At 48.1% G+C, this 17,881-nt stretch overlaps 6 protein-coding genes across 6 annotated transcripts; 5 read left to right on the forward strand and 1 right to left on the reverse strand.

Annotated features, from left to right (window-relative positions):
• Positions 1–39: 39 nt before the first annotated feature.
• Positions 40–2,519, forward strand: BO94DRAFT_599382 (putative arginine permease; the record flags this gene model as incomplete). The annotated part of the gene is made up of 18 exons (XM_025616316.1): positions 40–54; positions 92–193; positions 239–249; positions 296–323; positions 370–474; positions 519–776; positions 828–893; positions 938–1,064; positions 1,111–1,146; positions 1,196–1,266; positions 1,310–1,364; positions 1,411–1,433; positions 1,483–1,566; positions 1,614–1,869; positions 1,931–2,077; positions 2,137–2,190; positions 2,249–2,418; positions 2,475–2,519. The coding sequence occupies 18 exons, from the start codon at positions 40–42 to the stop codon at positions 2,517–2,519; spliced, it is 1,653 nt and encodes a 550-aa protein (XP_025466354.1).
• A 1,102-nt stretch (positions 2,520–3,621) lies between these two features.
• BO94DRAFT_557708 (uncharacterized protein) lies at positions 3,622–6,109 on the forward strand (the record flags this gene model as incomplete). The annotated part of the gene is made up of 6 exons (XM_025613948.1): positions 3,622–3,636; positions 4,046–4,128; positions 4,385–4,441; positions 4,497–5,119; positions 5,177–5,814; positions 5,894–6,109. 6 exons carry the CDS (start codon positions 3,622–3,624, stop codon positions 6,107–6,109), a joined length of 1,632 nt encoding a protein of 543 aa, XP_025466355.1.
• A 3,964-nt stretch (positions 6,110–10,073) lies between these two features.
• On the forward strand, positions 10,074–12,717 carry BO94DRAFT_625433 (uncharacterized protein). The gene is made up of 3 exons (XM_025617283.1): positions 10,074–10,160; positions 10,213–12,334; positions 12,380–12,717. The coding sequence occupies exons 1-3, from the start codon at positions 10,097–10,099 to the stop codon at positions 12,459–12,461; spliced, it is 2,268 nt and encodes a 755-aa protein (XP_025466356.1). The 5' UTR covers positions 10,074–10,096; the 3' UTR covers positions 12,462–12,717.
• Positions 12,718–12,756: 39 nt separating this feature from the next.
• Positions 12,757–13,968, reverse strand: BO94DRAFT_116293 (D-isomer specific 2-hydroxyacid dehydrogenase family protein). The gene has a single exon (XM_025605542.1). It carries the CDS (start codon positions 13,901–13,903, stop codon positions 12,884–12,886), a length of 1,020 nt encoding a protein of 339 aa, XP_025466357.1. The 5' UTR covers positions 13,904–13,968; the 3' UTR covers positions 12,757–12,883.
• Positions 13,969–14,089: 121 nt separating this feature from the next.
• Positions 14,090–15,641, forward strand: BO94DRAFT_625435 (PhzF family phenazine biosynthesis protein; the record flags this gene model as incomplete). The annotated part of the gene is made up of 2 exons (XM_025617284.1): positions 14,090–14,190; positions 14,795–15,641. 2 exons carry the CDS (start codon positions 14,090–14,092, stop codon positions 15,546–15,548), a joined length of 855 nt encoding a protein of 284 aa, XP_025466358.1. The 3' UTR covers positions 15,549–15,641.
• A 286-nt stretch (positions 15,642–15,927) lies between these two features.
• BO94DRAFT_495081 (MDR family MFS transporter) lies at positions 15,928–17,855 on the forward strand. Its single transcript, XM_025609250.1, has 2 exons — positions 15,928–17,044; positions 17,099–17,855. Exons 1-2 carry the CDS (start codon positions 15,953–15,955, stop codon positions 17,771–17,773), a joined length of 1,767 nt encoding a protein of 588 aa, XP_025466359.1. The 5' UTR covers positions 15,928–15,952; the 3' UTR covers positions 17,774–17,855.
• The last annotated feature ends 26 nt before the right edge of the window (positions 17,856–17,881 follow it).

Below are 17,881 nucleotides of genomic sequence, written 5' to 3' on the forward strand. Positions count from 1 at the left end.
TGCCCCCAGACCGGGCTTTCAGAACTCATGCACGCCATCATGCACGAAAAAATGGTATGGTACCAATTCTCTTGTTGGAGTTTGCTGACAGGCCCAGGACCAGAAAACGCCTTACGCTGACGAGGTCCCTGTGGACACGGGCACGGTGGAATCTCGGGTTGATTTGCAGGTTGGCTTGCAGCGAAAGCTCAAGGTGTGTTCTTATTCTGTTAATTGAGAAGGTGTACTGACTGTCTAGCCCCGCCATATGTAAGTATCTATAGATCCAATGATGATCATGTCTAATTTGTACCAGTCAGATGATTGCCCTTGGTGGCGTTATCGTAAGTCTCGAACCCCAAACTACCACTTGCGTTTCTAACCATTCAGGGAACCGGTCTTTTCCTAGGCACAGCTAGCGATCTTGAGAATGGAGGTCCAGCGGGTCTGCTCATTGCTTACTGCCTTATGGCGTCATTGCTGTACGCTGTCATGGTTTGTTTACCGTGCCTTTGTTAGTTGCATCGCTAATGGTGTAGGTCGCCCTTGGAGAAATGGTCTCGCAGTTCCCCATCCCGGGTGGGCAGTTCGCACTCGCCGGTCGCTTCGTCTCGCCTGAGTTAGGGTTCGCCATGGGCGTGTTGTATGTATACAATTATATCATCGTCCTTCCAGCGGAGATTTCAGCTGCTGCGGTCCTTATTACGTACTGGACTCCTGCTGGACAAACGGACTCGACGTGTACCACTGGAATTTGTAATAATGCACTGTGGGTGGGACTGATGCTACTGGTTGTGGTATGTACCGGTCTCTCTGGTTTCCCATTGGGTTCTTGCTAATATGTATAGTGGTTGATCAATGTTGGCGGTACCAAGATATTTGGTGAGATGGAATTCTGGTTCTGCTCGATCAAGGTATGCTTCTATCACTTCCTAATTGAATCCTGCTGACAGACTAGGTTCTCACCATTCTCGGTCTGATCATCACTGGCATTATTATCTCCGCCGGAGGAGGCCCCAACCATGAGGCTATTGGCTTCAAGTTCTGGAATGAAACAGGTGGCTTTGTGCAATATGCCGGAATCGGTATGAAATTTGTCCACCATTGCATTACGCATACTGACGGTCACAGCTGGTGCAAAAGGGCGATTCCTCGGTTTCTTTGCAGGTAAGTCACCCATGTCCATGTTATCTCGGAAGTATGCTCACATGCACAGTGCTCATTGACGCTGCCTTCGCCTTCATCGGGACTGAAATTACCGCCATTGCTGCTGCCGAGACTGCTTCAGTAGGTAATCTCAATCGTCCGAGATTCAAACTGACTTTTGCAGCCTGCCACGAACGTCCCTCGCGCTATCAAAAGTGTCTGGATCAGACTTGTGCTCTGTATGTACATTTCTCCAACACTGACTTCAACTACTAACTTGACTAGTCTACATCTGCAGCGCTTTCCTGGTATGCCAACCCTGTTTTCACCCACGAACATCCGATTAACATCATCCAGATTGGCATTCTCGTCTCCCCATCAGATCCATCCCTAAACCTCTCCTCCACCGCAGCCAAAAGTCCCTTCGTCATTGCCATCAAGGTACCCCCTCCTCCCACCTACCTCATCAAAACTTCTGACAACCCCAGAACGCCGGCATCAACGTCCTCCCCTCCATCATCAACGCCGCTCTGCTGACCAGCGCCTGGTCCGCCGGCTGCGCCGATCTCTTCGTCTCCTCACGGGCATTGTACGGACTTGCTGCGCGTGGCCATGCCCCACGCGTGTTCCTCAAGACCAGAAAAGACGGTTTACCCTGGGTTTGCGTGCTCTTCTGTGGCTCGTTCTCCCTCCTCTCGTTCATGGCTGCTAGTCAGGGCAAGGCGGGTACTGTATTCGGTTATTGTATGTTTCCCCCCAACCCCCGATGGTCCTTTTCTATGTGGTATGCTGATTGACAATGCAGTCTCTAATATGACCGCCATCTGCGGCATGATTTCCTGGGCCGGTATTCTCTGGACCAGCATTCGCTGGCACAAGGGTCTCAAGGTGCAGGGCATTGATAGGAGTACGTTGCCGTATCGGGCGCCGTTTCAGCCGTATTTGTCGTATTGTATGCTTCCACTCTCTTGATCCATCTATGTGTTCTGGTCTGGCTAACTTGATTAATAGATGGTATATGCATTTGCCTAATGGTGATTGTATTCGGTGGATTTACTGCGTTTAGTACGTCCCCTTCTTTCATTCCCAGGATCCAGGGAAGGCGACTAATGATGATGATTAGTCCACACCTTCGACGTCTCCTCGTTCATAACGACCTACTTCCCGATTCTACTATTTGTCGTGCTCTTCATCGGTTACAAGGTCCAGTATAAAGGTGGTATTATCCCGCTGGCCGAACAGGACTTTGTGACGGGGTGTTCGGCTGTTGTGGAGGTTGATCAGCAGGATCAGGTTGGTTTATATCTTTTCTTCGTGTTTGATGTGATTCTTAGCTGACTGTTCTGTAGGTGGTGGAAAAGAGCATGTGGCAGAAGATTTCGGAGAGGATTTGAAGATACTCTGATAGGTTTAATGTTTCGGGTTTAGGATCTAATGTGAGGTGTGGATGTTTGGTATATTTATCTATGATAGTTGAAATATATTAATTAATTTCTAACCTATGGAAAGTATGAGGAGGTAAGAGTCTAAGAGTAAAGATTGATGATTGTAGCTTCACCTGTCATCAGCAACCCAATAAATTTCCCAAGTATGCTCACTCTCGGAATCAACATACACTGCAACAACAATCACAATCAATACCACCGCTCAATACCTCTCACAAAGAAGAAAAATCTACTACCCCAGCAGCCCTCCCATCCTCCACCCATGCATCCTCCCCGCCACCTCCCCAACTGGCTCCACAACACTCTCCCAATACTTCTCCCTCTCTACCAAAAACCTCTCCCTCTCAAACCCCTCCTGCTCAACACCCGACGCATTTACTTCCCACCCATATTTCGAATAAATCTCTTTCACCCGTCTTACAGCTCTCCACTCCGCATAGAAACCATACCAAACCATCTGTTCTGACCTCGACAAATGCGCAGGGGGTTCTCCTCCGGAGTTGGCGTAGAGATCTTTGTTCTCGTCTATACCCATTGGTGTGAATAGCCACTCCAGCGTTATGAATTTCTGAATGTAGGGCGATAGGATCTCAGAGGGGAGACCTGCAGGAGCGTCTGAGGGGTTATCGATCTCTCCGTCGGGATTCCATACCCTCATGAGTCCTATTTATTTATTAGTGTTGCTGCATCCCCCGATCCTGATTCATAGAAAAAAGAAACAAGCTAACCAGTATAAACATCATAGAAAAGTATCTCCCCCCCACCAGCACTATAAATCAACCCAATCATCCCCTCTGGAAACGGCTCGTCGGGCCATCCCTCGCGCATAGATTGGAAATATACTTCGTCGCGGTGGCCCCCCAGGTGATTTATGGGATAGGTTCGTGGAAGAATATGCATGTCGTGATCTGGTATATTAAGATATGGGATGTGGTATAGTAATTCGATGGCGGGTTCAGGGTATCCGGCTGATCGGGCTGCCGTGGCGTTTAGGGCGTGGGCTGGGTGGCGGGTTGTTGTAGGGTCCGGGAGAAGGATGTTGTTGGGTGGGATGGCGACGAGGGTGGTGAGGAGGGTGTAGAATTCTGTGAGGGTTGAGATGAGGTTGGTGTGGGGGATTCCCATCGTGGATAGTGGACAGGGTGGTGAATAGGATGGAGGTTGGGGAGTAATATAGAGATATATATTGAGTCTCTGGTGATAAGAGAAGGCATACAGCCAATCAAGACCTCCCGCTACTGCATGGTATAAATGGGACCAATTGGGATGGCATAAACCCTGAATGCCGGGTATCCGTACCAGGTTTGAGGTTATTGCTACCTGTTGTCCGATGTTGCCTGCCTGGGTGTTGCATATCCGCGACACGTTTCATCCGCCTAGGTAGTTGCTCGTAGTCCAGGCCGCTTGTTACTAAGCAATATCCAGAGAAACCTACCGACCCAATTGAATACATGCAGGCAGGACCTATACTTCAGCACTATTGGTACGGCTGCCATAGATTGAATGTCACATCTGATTTGTTCGTAATCCTCCCCGCCAATCACCGTGGCTGTGCCAAGTATGCAGGGTTGAGCGGAGGTCATGATACAGTATTATTACATGATTACATTGTGCATCAGGCCCCGGCGCATTATTACATGATCTGCATAGCAATGTTGTTTTCCCGACGACGTGAGTGGCCTTTTCCTCCTTCTCCCTCACTGGTATCCAATCATGGCGCCGTGTCTGCGGTCCGCATTTATATGTCGGTCTACCAAGCCCACCATCAGGCTATCTAAACTGCACTCATATTCTGTCGCACGTCTCCTCTCCAGCTGCCACGTTACATCCGAATCATCGGATTTATTTGAGTACACGTCCGGGCGATGGATGTATGTTAGGCACCGACCTATCGCAATGAACTCCTTGGCTGATCCACAACTGTAGTTATAATGACGCGTTGAGGCATCGTGAGAGGAAACGTGTATTTAACGTTCCGGAACTTAAGCGGCTTGCGGCTCGATCCGTGCACCAAAAGGAAGAAGATGTGGTTGGGTTCGAGAAACTGGCCGAGGGAGGCTTTAATCGAAGCTTTTTGATCACCATGCGGGACAGTTTTCGCTTCATTGCCCGCGTGCCATACCAAATCACTCAACCAAAACCACTGGTCATCGCCAGTGAAGTGGCCACAATGAACTTTCTTCGTTCGCATAATATACCAGCCCCCAGGGTCTATGGGTTCTCAGCTACTCCAGACAATCCAGCTGAAACAGAATACATATTCATGGAATTTGTTCAGGGAAGGAACGTGGGTGATATCTGGTTTGACTTATCCGAAGCAGAAAGGACCAAAATAATCACGAACCTGGTGCAGCTAGAATCGCGGCTGTTTGCTTTGAGGTTTCCAGCAAGTGGAAGACTCTATTATTGCACCGATTGCCCAGAGAGCAGCCGAGTCATCATTCCAACCCAACTTTCGACGGAGAAACCCCGTTTCTGTATCGGCCCTGATACGTCACTTGGGCTGTGGTATGGCAGAAGACTTAACTTACCGGTAGAGCGTGGACCATGTATGTATCTACTTACACTCCCTGAATCTTGAAATGCCGTTTATTGATTGAGTTTAGATAAGGACTGTTTGGCAGTTCTTACTGCCGGTGCCACCAAAGAGATTGCCTACCTGTCCAAATTCGGACAACCCCTTCAGCCCATTCAGCGTCTTCGTCGGGAGACCTACGACTATCAACCACAATCACATCTCGATTACATCGCCACTCTGCAGCTGTATCTAAAAGTCGCGCCGAGCCTCATCCCTCACGGTAGCCCAGCCCTCCATCGTCCGGTCTTACGGCATCCCGATCTGCAACCGAACATCTTTGTGTCTGATGAACTGGAAATCAATGGATTGATCGACTGGCAGCACAGTACCGTTCTTCCGCTTTTCTTGCAATGCGCTATCCCAAACAGCCTGCAGAATTATGGTGATGATGTTTCCGAATCTCTCCGAAAGCCCACTCTGCCCATTAATCTCGACCAATTGGAGTTGGAAGAACAGCATCAGCAGACCGAACTCTTTCGGAGGCGTCATCTTCACTACCTCTATGTCAAGACGACAGCAGAAATGAATACCGAGCATTATGATGCATTGGCCTATGACTACAGCACGCTCAGACGATGGCTTTACCAATACGCAAGCGATCCTTGGGAAGGTGACAACATGACTTTGAAATCAAAGCTCATTACTCTGGCGAAAAGGTGGACGGACGTGAAACGGCGGAAATAAAATGCCCTGTCCGCTCATGTATTCAGATGCTGAATCGCACGAATGCCTAGCATTGGCACAGGCACAGACCGAAGCGGATGAACAATTGAAACATTGTCAGCAGTTGATTGGTGTTGGGAACGAAGGCTGGGTCCCGGTTGACTACTATGAGGCGGCCAAAGCACGCGAAAGAACATTGAAGGGGGACGCCCTTGCTGCGGCCGAGACGACAGGGGAGAGAAGACTAATAGAACAGAACTGGATTTTTGATGATTTCTCCGAGGACGATTACATGTGAGGGTTCATGCTTAGGTGCAATGCGCTCGATATTTACTCCTTCTTAATCTGCTTGCCTTCATTTTATTCCACTTCTTTTCGTTTCGCCCTCTTTCTCTCTCCACCCCTTCCTTTTTCGTTGCTTTTCATATTGTCATCATAGCTTTGACCAGACATAGTTTTTCAACTAGGCTTACTGTGCGTCTACTACGGGACAGCTCGACTGGTGTGGTACTTGTACCACGGGATGTGGAGAACGGCCCTTTCCGTCCAGTGAGTCGCCTTCAAGCCACAGCCTGCCTATACACGGTTAAATAATAGGTGAACTTAATCTTATTGCGGCTTCACCTCTGGTGGTACAAAAGAGAGGGAAAACATTACTCAATCATGTGATTATTCACTGTCCTTTGAATAAACACCCAGTAAACAGGATAATCAACCAAAAGCTTGAGTTAAGAGCAACAACCCTTGATGTAGTGTCAAAAATAATGGAGCCAATTTGAAATACGAGGACCCCTCGACCCACCTGACTGCATCTTTAGACCTCAGTAGGCAGGTCCCCTCCCGGTTTCAATTCAAGGCACTAGACCAATATCATCAAATTTATGCCCTCATAATAAGACTCCAACCCCGCACGACTGGAACCACGTCTGATACTCTGGGCGGTTTAGTGCATGTGATTAACCAGCCTCGTCCGTATAATTACTTGGCAGTAGTCTTACCCCTCATTTCTCTGACCCTTGCCATGATATAACAGTCCTAATCTTCCTACCACCCAACTATCACATTCTCCAGGTTGTGACCATCCGTTTCCTCAACATTGAAGAATTCTCAATACTACTTCTCCCCCACCAACCTCAATATATACTGAACCTGTAAGTCACCTCCCTCCCTCCCTACCCCCCCCCCCCCCCCATTACCTCGAATACTAACCCAGCCGACATCCACCCTCAGAATAGAACCCACAATGCCAACCGTCCATCTAAACAACGGCACCCCGGGCTGCCAACACTCCATCCGCTCCACACAAGAAGAAAGAACCTGCGGGGCCCGCTACATCAGCGCCCAAGACACCGTCGTCTCCTGCACGCAGGTCGTCAAATGTTTCTATTATCGCTGCGCGAACTGCAAATACGCCTATTTTGGGAATCAGCATTGTTCGTGGGGTCATGAGCCGCTTTCTTGGGATAGTTTGCAGTATTATAGGTAGGATGGGGGTTACAAATGGAGTGATGGAGGACGTTAGAAAGTGGGGGGACTGTTAGGGACCAGGGCTACGGGCGATGCGGTTGCTCTGTTCAGGAGAGTTTCTAGGTTTAGTGATCTAGTCCTGTGGAACCCCATCTCGGTATATATCCGCAATATGAAACTCATTGTCTAGATGCAGGTTGGAGAGCTTTGAATCATATACCTCAATGTAGGCTGTGTTCTCGGGGTTTGTCTTGCCGGTGGGAACTACCCAGGGTGTACATCTTTCGTCCCATCTGACTTTAACCTGCTACGGTAGAACAAAGTTACTTTTATAATGCCTACTGAGGTGACTCAACGTGGTCATGATTGGAGATGAATCCACGGCGTGCAAAAAGGTATTATGTAAATTAGCAAGTCAAGAAAAAGTTCAGTGGAGGTTTTTACTGCAGTGTCTTCACTAATAGTACTCTTATCAGGAAAGAAAATATAATGATGATACCCTCGATGATATGATGCAGGCAGGATTTTATATCGCATCATTTCCGTGACACTGGTTAATAGCCTGGCGACAAAGAGGTAGCTGGATAGTTTCTTACCTTGTTACAAGTCACAGATATCATATGTTTGTCAGAGTTGTGCAGAATTTCATTTTCAAATACTATTTAAAAACCTGGTAGGTTTTGTGAGATGTATATAGTAAGAAAAAGTGTGGATTTTGGTACCAATCCTATGGAATTATTACTAGGATCGGGACACTTGGTACTGTAAAGATGACCTAATAATAGTTTTCCTTCAGTAACGTAATCGGTAAGCGAGCGACGCACCTCCGCCCGAAATAAACCATGGTTGGAAGTTTAAAGCTCTATAAAGCCACCAAAACATGTATTTTTATATTCAAACTAAATACAAATACGATTTGGGCACTGTAATTGTTTATGTTTAATAATATGATAGTCACTGCAGCGTGGGGGCGCCCGTACACAACATTGCAATGTCTCTAGTGTGTTTGATGTAGGTCTAGTCTGTATAGCCTCTTCTATCTGATTTCTGCTTTGTACAAGTGCATGGTCTTCTTTAATTGAAAGGTCCTCTGTAGAAGCAATCTGTGCTTTAGACTGTTCTCTCTTTTAAAGCTTTTTCTCATATACAGTCTGTAAATCCTGGTTTTTCTTTGCAAGAATAGCAGCCCTATTAAGGGCTATTTCAAATCTTTTAACAAGCTGATTTAATGTGGTCTTTGTTGGACTAGATGGACTCTGTGTATGATACCGCAATAGCTTCTTAATTATGGATGCTTGTTCATCCAATTACTTGAGATTATACAGCGTTTTGGGTGCAGAGATAGTTAATCAACTCGGGGGTGGTGTAGGTCTTTAAACATATATTTAGCTGTGATAGCATACATTCTGACTGTAAAGGGACTAATCTAGCTGCTGTAAAGCTATTCTGAATATTCTCTGGCTTAAAGACTTCTGTATGAGTGTTGGGATAGACCTCAAGAAAGTCAAGCTTGTTAATATGGTTGAAACCAAGCTGTATCTTGTTCTTAACAAGGCGGCCGTACGCGCGCTTTAAAGGTATAAAATACTCAATATCAAGAGATTGTAAGAGATGTGATGAGTGTAATGGCATGCAGATTAGTATAATATTATGTTCTATACATATCTGGTTAAATTAGGGAGTTAAATGGCTTCCATGGCTATTAAGGATTAACAGCCGGTATCTGCTAGTTGTACGGTTATTAGTTACTGGGATAAAGAGTTTTTAAAGTCATTGTAGTCCAATCTTATTAATTGTTTAGCCATTGGTACTGACCTTAATTCTCCAGTCGTGTGGTAAGGTATTATCCTTGTACCATTCCTTAATATGGATCTTTCCTTTAAAGATAATGCATGGTAGAAGTGCCTACTTTATGCAGTTGATATACTTAATTGAAGTGACTTATTCATGATTGCCTGGCTGTACAAGAAACAGCTGTTTAATCATCTCAGTTCTTGTAACTACTTTTATAGTAGTTATAAGGCTTATAATAAAACTAGTTTTATTAAAATTATAGATATCTTTATCAGCAATCCCATACTGCATTCTGGTAATTTGTACACGGTTGAACTACTCAAAAATTATCTTTGGATCCTTATATTTCGCGCGCTGATAATTATACCGACGAGAAAAGCGAGTTTTAAGTTTATCCTGATGTTGAATAAAGTTGTATGCCTATTTCTCTTTAACAGTCTGGATAGGAGTCTTTCCATGCTTTGCTAGTAAGATATCAGTTATTTTTTGTATATGAGATGGCCGGGGAGCTGTACCATACTGATTAAGAGAAAGAATCTATTGTATAAGTGATTCTTCTTCATTTTGGATTAACTTATGTGAGTTCGCGCGTGTGTTATGTTGAAAGGTATAGCTTCTTAGTCTTTTTCGGAGAGTAGATTCAGGGATATTGTAAATACATGCTGCTTCTTGTATAGATAATTTTTCCTGTTTTTTTAATTCAGAGATTGCAAGTAATATCCTCCCCTCTTGTTTTAGAGAATCTTTTGGATTTTGACGCACTTTTGGTGGCATGGTTGCTAATTAAATTTGGTGAGTATTTCAGCCACGGCCAAAACGCGCGGAGGTGCGTCACTCGCTTGCGTGCGTCGCTCGCTTACCGATTACGTTAGTTAATATTAACAACTATGCAATGATTCGTTGGGCTTGATCGGTCCGATGTTGATCCGACAGATGTTGGTGTTATGGGCAGCCCCGCAGCGGATAAGCTTCATCTCGCAAGGCTCCACTTCCAAGCACCGGCTCGACCGACAACACCAGCGACATGAAGTTGACCGGTACGTTTCTTGTCCTGTTGACGGCTGGGGTTTACGGTGTCAGTGTGAGAGGTAGTTTCTCCTAAAGTCTCCATCTATCCTGGCACTAATATCAGTACTCCAGAAGCGCTTCATTCCCCGACCGTTGATAATGCTGAGGACGGAGTCGTGTTACCCCAGAGCAACCGCAATGGCTGGGTCAACCCCGAAGATCTAGCTCCGATGCCACAGTGCATCGCTCAGCAAGATCATTCCACCTGGCTGAAAACCATGACAGGATGCACCAGCAAACGATGCACCAACCACTTTGGAATTATCTGCACCCACCACCAATGGCTGACTCAGCTCAGCTGCTTCAGCAATGCGTTTTCCACTGATATGGTCGCAAGCTATCTCCCATACTGCGGTCGATCAATACTTGCCAAAGCACAATTGTATCATTGGATTCATGAGATTACCGGTCGAACGTGGCTTGTCGATGTTGGCGACGCAAACGGACTGCAAGCTCTCTCCCCAGCCTCTCTGGCCAAAGGGTACGCAGCTGTTGACATACTTGACAAAGCACCCACATGTCTGACTGGCTCCGCTTCTGCTGTCTCGCTGGAACCATTTCAACATGTAATAGCCTCTTGTGGTTTCACGAGCACTACCCAACACACCGGAAATGCCGATCGTCCGTGGGAATATAGTGAAAGACTGCGGTCCATGACTGCGCTGGATTTTGAAACCGTTGGTTACGATCTCGTCCATCATAGCATCAAAGACGGTGACTACTTTGATAAAGAATGCTTCTGTGGTGCCTACTCTTTAGATCTTCAAAACGAGCCGTGCTCAGACTCAGAAAGTTTGGAATTTACGAAGGAGCGCCTCTGGATTCACGCTACCTGTGGATCGATGTCTTTGCCCGATAGCTGGATGGACACACTCAAAACCACAAAGTTTGCATACATTCCCATCGAAAAATGGCACTGGCCGAAGTGTGTCTCGGATATGCCGAAGCAGGTGACCGAGCTTACTGATCAGTGTGCAACCGATGCTTGTGAAATCGACTCAAGTGGCTTCTGCAAGGTGAAGCCTGCAGTTGACAGGGCTTGCGTTTGCCGCGGCATTAGCTACCATTCCTGCGGAGGTTCCTGCCATATATTCGAGGGGCGAATAGACTATACTAAGTGGCTCCACAATCTTTGCAGCAATGTGGAGGACTGGCATGGTCTACCAGATAATTGGCGCCAGCTAACCGTCCCTACTCCCATTGAGATGATTCCATGGCGATGGACCCTCAAGCCGTCCATCAATTCAGAAATGGCCAACACCACCCATTTGGACCACTCCAAAGCATCGGAAACATGTCCCTCGAATGATTGGAAGCTCGGAAGCATTTCCCTAATCAGCATAGCTAGTTACCTTGCAGTGTTACTCAGCTACATAACCGGTAAAGATAAAGGTTCGCGCGGGATTGCATGGTACTCGCACCCGTGGGGTTGGATGTGCAAGGGGACTGTAATCGCCACTCTGCAAGTCACTGCGAACTGGTTCAATGCTTTGATAGTTCAGAGTACATCGGGCTATGAGGACGTCCCCGTTATTCAACTGATGCTCCTCTGGTCTTCAATGCCTCGGTTTACTTGGTTGTCCATCTTAGTGATTGGTCTACAATCCTCAGGAATGGTGGGATTCTCCGCGACCGCGTCTTTGTTATTTGCGGAATTGATCCTCCAGTTCCTGTCGTCATATCACATGCTTATGACTGTCAATTATGGTCGACAGCATAACTTCTACCTTGGAGGTATAGGAGAAGCGGAGAGATGGGATTCGGCTGAAACGATGTATGCTGGAGCACTCATGTGGCTTATTATCATCGGCGTGGGACTTGTGCATTTGGTGCGCACCGTGCGAAGGCTGGATAGGTTGGTTGGATCTGATATTCTCAACCAACCAGACTGGCAGACAATCGGGGACACAACATCGATGTCTAGGAAGAAGTGGAGGGCCCGTCGCAGAAGACTCATAGACGATTATGCACAGGGTCGGATGGACAAGCCCATCGGCTCCGAAGAATCCCTGTTGACAAGTGGCATGGGAGGGGATCAGATTGTGTATGGCACATTTTCTGCTCAAAGCCGACAGAAATGGGGTTATCCAACAGCATCCATGGTGTTCTATGCGGAAACGGTCATGCTGCTGCTCCTTCTCTGGATTTCACAGTGGTTCTTTTGGGGCGGATTCATCGGTCTCAGTGTGGAAGAGTACGTATTGCTCGTATTTGGTTGATCTTCACTAATCGGTTTTAGGTTCTGCCCGCCTAGGCTTGGTGTGCTCATGAGTGTGTGGGTTGCTTTTTCAACGATGAGCGCTTTGATTGTTGTTATTTGACCGGTTTTGTCTGCTTTTCGAGCCCAATGCTGTGACAGACCTGGCTTGCAGCTGCTTTTGATTGTTTCTTCGTGATTAAGGAGTTCCTTCGACAATAACGATTCATTTGTTGCAGACAGTATATGAAGGTATATGCGAGGATTCAATTACAGGACATGATCCAGACCCTCATCATGACGGGCTCCTCTAGTTGTATCACCTTCAGAATACGATAACTCTGTCAACATTTGCATTGGAAGGATTTATCTCATATCCCAGATAGTCTAAATAATCGTAAAGCCGTCGCCCCCTTTCTCACTATTGCAAATCATCCTATAAAGTCGATATCCCGTTCTACACTCCATCAACTTGTCCCAGCATATACAACTGAAAACACTATATATAATCCGAAACATCAATAAGTAGAATACTATTCTATCCCATCACAAAATCCGATTTATCGTCTCCCCACCAACCCATCTCTCCACCGTCCCTTTCACCCCCTCCTGCAGATTCCGCAACGTCATTCCCGAATACCAAGCCAGATGCGGAGTGAGAAGTAAATTCAACCCCTCCTCCTCAATCTCCCTCGTAATCAAAGGCGACCCACCCCTCCCAACAGGTTCATCCTTAAACACATCCATCGCAGCACCCGAAATAACCCCCTCCTTCACAGCATCCAACAAAGCCTGCTCATCCACAATTCCACCCCTAGCAACATTAATAACCACCGCTTGTGGCATCATCATACGGAACTCCTCCGTCGAAATCAAATTCACTGTTTTCGATGACCTCGGTAAACAAAGCACCAGTACCGTTGATTCTTTAAGGAAGGTCTCAAACGACACCCGGCCATCGCGCGGAACAACCCCCTTATGATCTGACACAATCACCTTCATTCCCAGCGCCCAAGCTAGGGTTTCCACTCGCCGTCCCAAAGCCCCAAACCCCAGAATCCCCAATGTTTCTTGAGAGCATAGCAATGGTGGATTCCCATCCGACATCCTAAGCCGCGGATGCAACGTGCCATTCATCTTCCATTCAGTTTCCACACCCGGATCGTCAGGAACACTGACCGTGGCCTGGTGCAGATGGACGAATTTCCGTCTCGTGGCGAAATACGCCCCGATTACGTGCTCGCTCACACTATCCATGTTGGTGCCAGGGCAATTGCAAATGGTGATTCCTCGGGCCTGGCATGCAACTCTGTCGACGCAATCGGTGCCGGATGCCATGATCACGATGAGTTGGAGGTTGGGGGTGATATCTGGGGATAGGACTTCGGCGGAGAGTGGGATCGTGGTGGTCAGGATAATTGTAGCGTCTTTGATTCGGTGGGCGAGTTCAGACTGAGATGTCCAGTGGTATGTGTCGACGGTGTAGGGACATGGTAGGTTGAAGGTGGGAATGGGACAATGTACGGCTTCGATGGCGACGATGTGGTGGGATTCGTGTTGGAGCATGATGGGCGGTGTCGTTAGGGTTTGGATCTTGATGATTTAGGTTTAGGAATTGCAAGGAATTGTTTTATAACTTAGATATGGTTTGAGATTAAGGCGTCGTTGTCCGGACGAACTAGGTACTACGCCTTGCGTTCGACAGGCAGCCGGAACAACCGACGGTAACCGATAATACCCGCCACAGCCCTAATGTCGCGCACTTTTGGACACACCATTCGGAATTGTCGGAGGATATTGTCCGGTTTCATGGTTAAGAATGATGGGGTTGTTATCTGGGTTATTTTGGAATTGTAAGTTGTTCCCATGTCGGATCTATATGAGGCCAAGTAGAAGGCAGTCGGGAAAATTGGACTCGGGCTACTTGGGATTATGTTACCATGAATGTGGTGGAGGTTATCACATCCTAATCGCCCCAATTTTGCCCCTGGTGAGTTGTTGTCTGTGGCCTCGTAGATAGATGGTATCCAAAACACAAAGAAGTAATATCAACCCCGAGATGTAGGGCATCACATAACACAGTAATGAATTATTTATTTATCATCCATAAGTGGTCAGCTTGTCACTATCTGAAGATCATGTCGATCTTGCTGATTGCCCTTTAACCCTTTCTAACTCGAGAAATTACCCTGGACCATAGGAAAGAGATAGAGAGCAGCATATCCTCCATCATCCGAGTCAGATATGTCCTGATAGTGAAGTCACGACAGATGGCCCGTTTGATGCGGCGTTATCACCACCCACGAACTCACTCGATAGCCCCCCTATCAAGATTCCCACCCAAACCCTAAACTCGACTGACCCATCCACCCCAGTAATCCTCGATGTCTTCACAAACCAAAAGTGACCCCCCTCCAGAACCCTCACATCCCCACCCACCAACCAACCCAAACCCAGATTCCACGGCAACCCCGTCTCCATCATCACCCTCCCCAACTCGCACAACCCAAGCCACGCCCAAAAACAGAACATCGCCCAGGAATTCAACCTTTCCGAAACCGTCTTCCTCTATACCGACGGCCCCAATCCCCACGTGGATATCTTCATCCCCGTCAATGAAATGGAATTCGCGGGCCATCCGATCATCGGCACAGGCCATTTACTTTTCCAACGGTGTGCAACAAATACCGTGAATTTAACTGTTATTACGAAGGCGGGGCCCGTGCCACTTACCTATGACCGGGAAAGGAAACTCGTGTATGCGACAGTTCCACATAATGTGCATATTCATCAGCGTGAAGCTACAGTTGAGCAGATTGGTGCTGTACAGCGGGTCATATCTGAATCATTGGATCTCTGTGATCTAAACAAAACATATCCGGTCATTTCTATAGTGAAGGGGGTTACATTCGCGCTGGTGGATCTTACCCAATGGGGTGATACCTTCGCTAAGCTTGGTCCGGGGGCGAGTCCCACGCTTGAGCTTGATGAAGATTGGATATCGTCTCTTACGGGGGTGATGTATTATCGTCTGCTGGATAGGTATATTGAAGGCGGGACGATGGTTTGGGATCTTCGGGTTCGGATGATTGCGATTAATTTGGAGGATCCGGCGTGTGGAAGTGGGGGGTGTTCGTTGAGTGCGTACTTGGCGCTGTCGCGGGGAAGGGAATCTCGGGCTCATCGGTTCAATATCAGTCAGGGAGAATAGATGGGGAGGGATAGTCGGATTGTGGTTGATATTTGGTTGGATGCTGACGGGGGAGGGTAGAGGAGGTGAAGCTTGCAGGCCAGGCGACAGTAGTGGCGGAGGGAAGTATCTATTTGCCTTAAGATTTGTTTATCATGAATCTTACATCTTGGCCTTTACAGAGATGACCCTACAGCAAGCTATCCCTGGAAATAGTATTCAAAATGCCATCGGAGCTTCCTATAACCCAGTCTAAGCTGGAAGGATCTCGGAGGGATGCTGAGTTGCTGACAGCAACCTGAAGGATTCACCCCCCAGCCTAGCGTAACACGCCCCGCTGCTGGTGATGTGCTATAAATAGCTCTCTGCTTTCTCGCTCTCACGCCGCCTGAACCTCCTATCTCTCTTGAGGCTATTCACACACCATGGGTGAAACATCAACGTTAACACGGAGGAAAAGCCTGCCGACAAATAGTCCGGATGAACCGGAAAAGCAAGACATTATTCCTGCGCCGACAGAAGATCCAGATGAAAGACAAAAAGGAGAATGCAACCCAGTGAAATCCGCAAGAGAGGCACAGCAGCCTAACCTCCAACCACCGCAGAATGATCTCTCTCTTCCTCCGCCAAAGACATGGCGCTTCTGGGCCGTGTTCCCTGCACTGTGCATGACAACCTTCCTCGCAGCCCTCGACACGTCCATTCTCTCCACCGCCCTCCCGACCATTGCCCTCGATCTCCACGCCGGAAACCTGTACATGTGGATAACTAACTCCTACATCCTGTCCTCAACGGTGGTGCTCCCGCTCTTCGGGCAGATGGCGAATATCTTCGGCCGACGATGGATGATGATCAGCTCGGTGGTTATCTTTGCAGTCGGAAGTGCCATGGCCGGGGGTGCAAACAATGTTGGTGCCATCATTGCCGGACGAACAGTGCAGGGGATCGGGGGCGGTGGTATCAATACTCTGGTGGATGTGGTCATCTGCGACCTGGTGCCCCTCCGCCAGCGAGGGAAATATGTCGCGCTCATGGCGTCGGTATGGGCGGTAGGGACAACAATCGGGCCAGTCCTGGGGGGTGTATTGGCTCAGTACGTTTCGTGGAGATGGGTGTTTCTGATTAATCTGCCACTGTGTGCGGTGTCGCTGCTCCTGCTCGTGCTGTTCCTGCGTGTCACACATCCACGTAGCCCCGGGACCATCTGGCAGCAGCTCCAAAGGGTGGACGTGGTGGGCAATACAATTCTTACGATGGCAGTTGTCGCAATCTTGCTCGCTCTGACCTGGGCAGGGACTGCATATCCCTGGTCTTCGGGGCGTGTTCTTGTTCCACTTTTCTTAGGGCTCGCAGGGCTAGTTCTCTTCTACGGTCATCAGAATTCACGATTCTGCCCCGAACCATCCCTTCCACTTCCCTTGTTCTCTAGCGCGACTGCTCTATGTGCGCTCTGGATCTCGTTCCTCCAAAACCTCTTGCTATACTGGGTTGGATATTTCCTACCCATCTACTTCCAGGTATCCATTTATACTCACCTCCCATCAACCAATTCCTCTAATCAACAGTGCCAGGCCATCCGCAGTCTAACCGCCACCGAATCCGGAGTTCACGTCCTTCCCATCACCGGGGCCATTGCCCCCTTCGGCGTGATAACGGGTATTCTCATCGCCGTGACGGGAAAATACCGAGTCTTCCACTTCGTGGGGTACACCTGCTTGACAGCCGGCAGCGGACTGCTCGCCCTTCTCAACAGACATTCCCCGGCGCGCGACTGGGCCGGTTTCCAGGTCCTCTTTGGTGTCGGCTCTGGGATGATATTTTCCAGCACTCTGCCGCCCATCCAAGCCACTCTGCCGGAATCCGATGTGGCTACGGCCACAGCTACCTGGGCATTCGTGCGCAGCTTCGGATGTATCTGGGGGATTGCCATTCCCACGACTATTTTCAATACGCGGGTTCAGGCGCTGCTGTATCGCGTTAGTAGCCAGGCTTTGCGGGAGAAGCTCGCTAATGGGGGTGCGTATGCACTCGCTAGTGACGGGCTCATGCGCACGCTCAGTGATACTCCCGGCCTGGAGGCGGAAGTGCTGGGGGTTTATGAGGAGAGCTTGAGGTGGGTGTGGTGGATGGCGATTCCGTTTGGGGTTGTTGGGTTGATTCTTTCGATTCCGATTAAGCAGCTTGTGTTGAGTGAGGAGTTGCATACGGAGTTTGGGTTGCAAGAAGTGTCAAGGGCGGAGCAGTGACATGCTGTAGGTACCTTGATAATGTCTCGGCTGATTTAATGGGAATGATGGGTATACTATCTAGGTCTAAAAATGTCTGGGCCAGGTAATCCCATGCAGATATATATA

This window comes from Aspergillus sclerotioniger (assembly GCF_003184525.1).
Source record: "Aspergillus sclerotioniger CBS 115572 chromosome Unknown BO94scaffold_18, whole genome shotgun sequence".
Lineage (NCBI taxonomy): Eukaryota > Fungi > Ascomycota > Eurotiomycetes > Eurotiales > Aspergillaceae > Aspergillus > Aspergillus sclerotioniger.

Coding starts and splice junctions, on each gene's coding strand:
- BO94DRAFT_116293 (XM_025605542.1), bottom strand. CDS start 13,903: ATGCTCCAACACGAATCCCACCACATCGTCGCCATCGAAGCCGTACAT.
- BO94DRAFT_625433 (XM_025617283.1), top strand. CDS start 10,097: ATGAAGTTGACCGGTACGTTTCTTGTCCTGTTGACGGCTGGGGTTTAC. Junction 10,161..10,212: donor TTACGGTGTCAGTGTGAGAG/GTAGTTTCTCCT, acceptor TCAGTACTCCAG/AAGCGCTTCATTCCCCGACC. Junction 12,335..12,379: donor ATCGGTCTCAGTGTGGAAGA/GTACGTATTGCT, acceptor AATCGGTTTTAG/GTTCTGCCCGCCTAGGCTTG.
- BO94DRAFT_495081 (XM_025609250.1), top strand. CDS start 15,953: ATGGGTGAAACATCAACGTTAACACGGAGGAAAAGCCTGCCGACAAAT. Junction 17,045..17,098: donor TCCTACCCATCTACTTCCAG/GTATCCATTTAT, acceptor CAACAGTGCCAG/GCCATCCGCAGTCTAACCGC.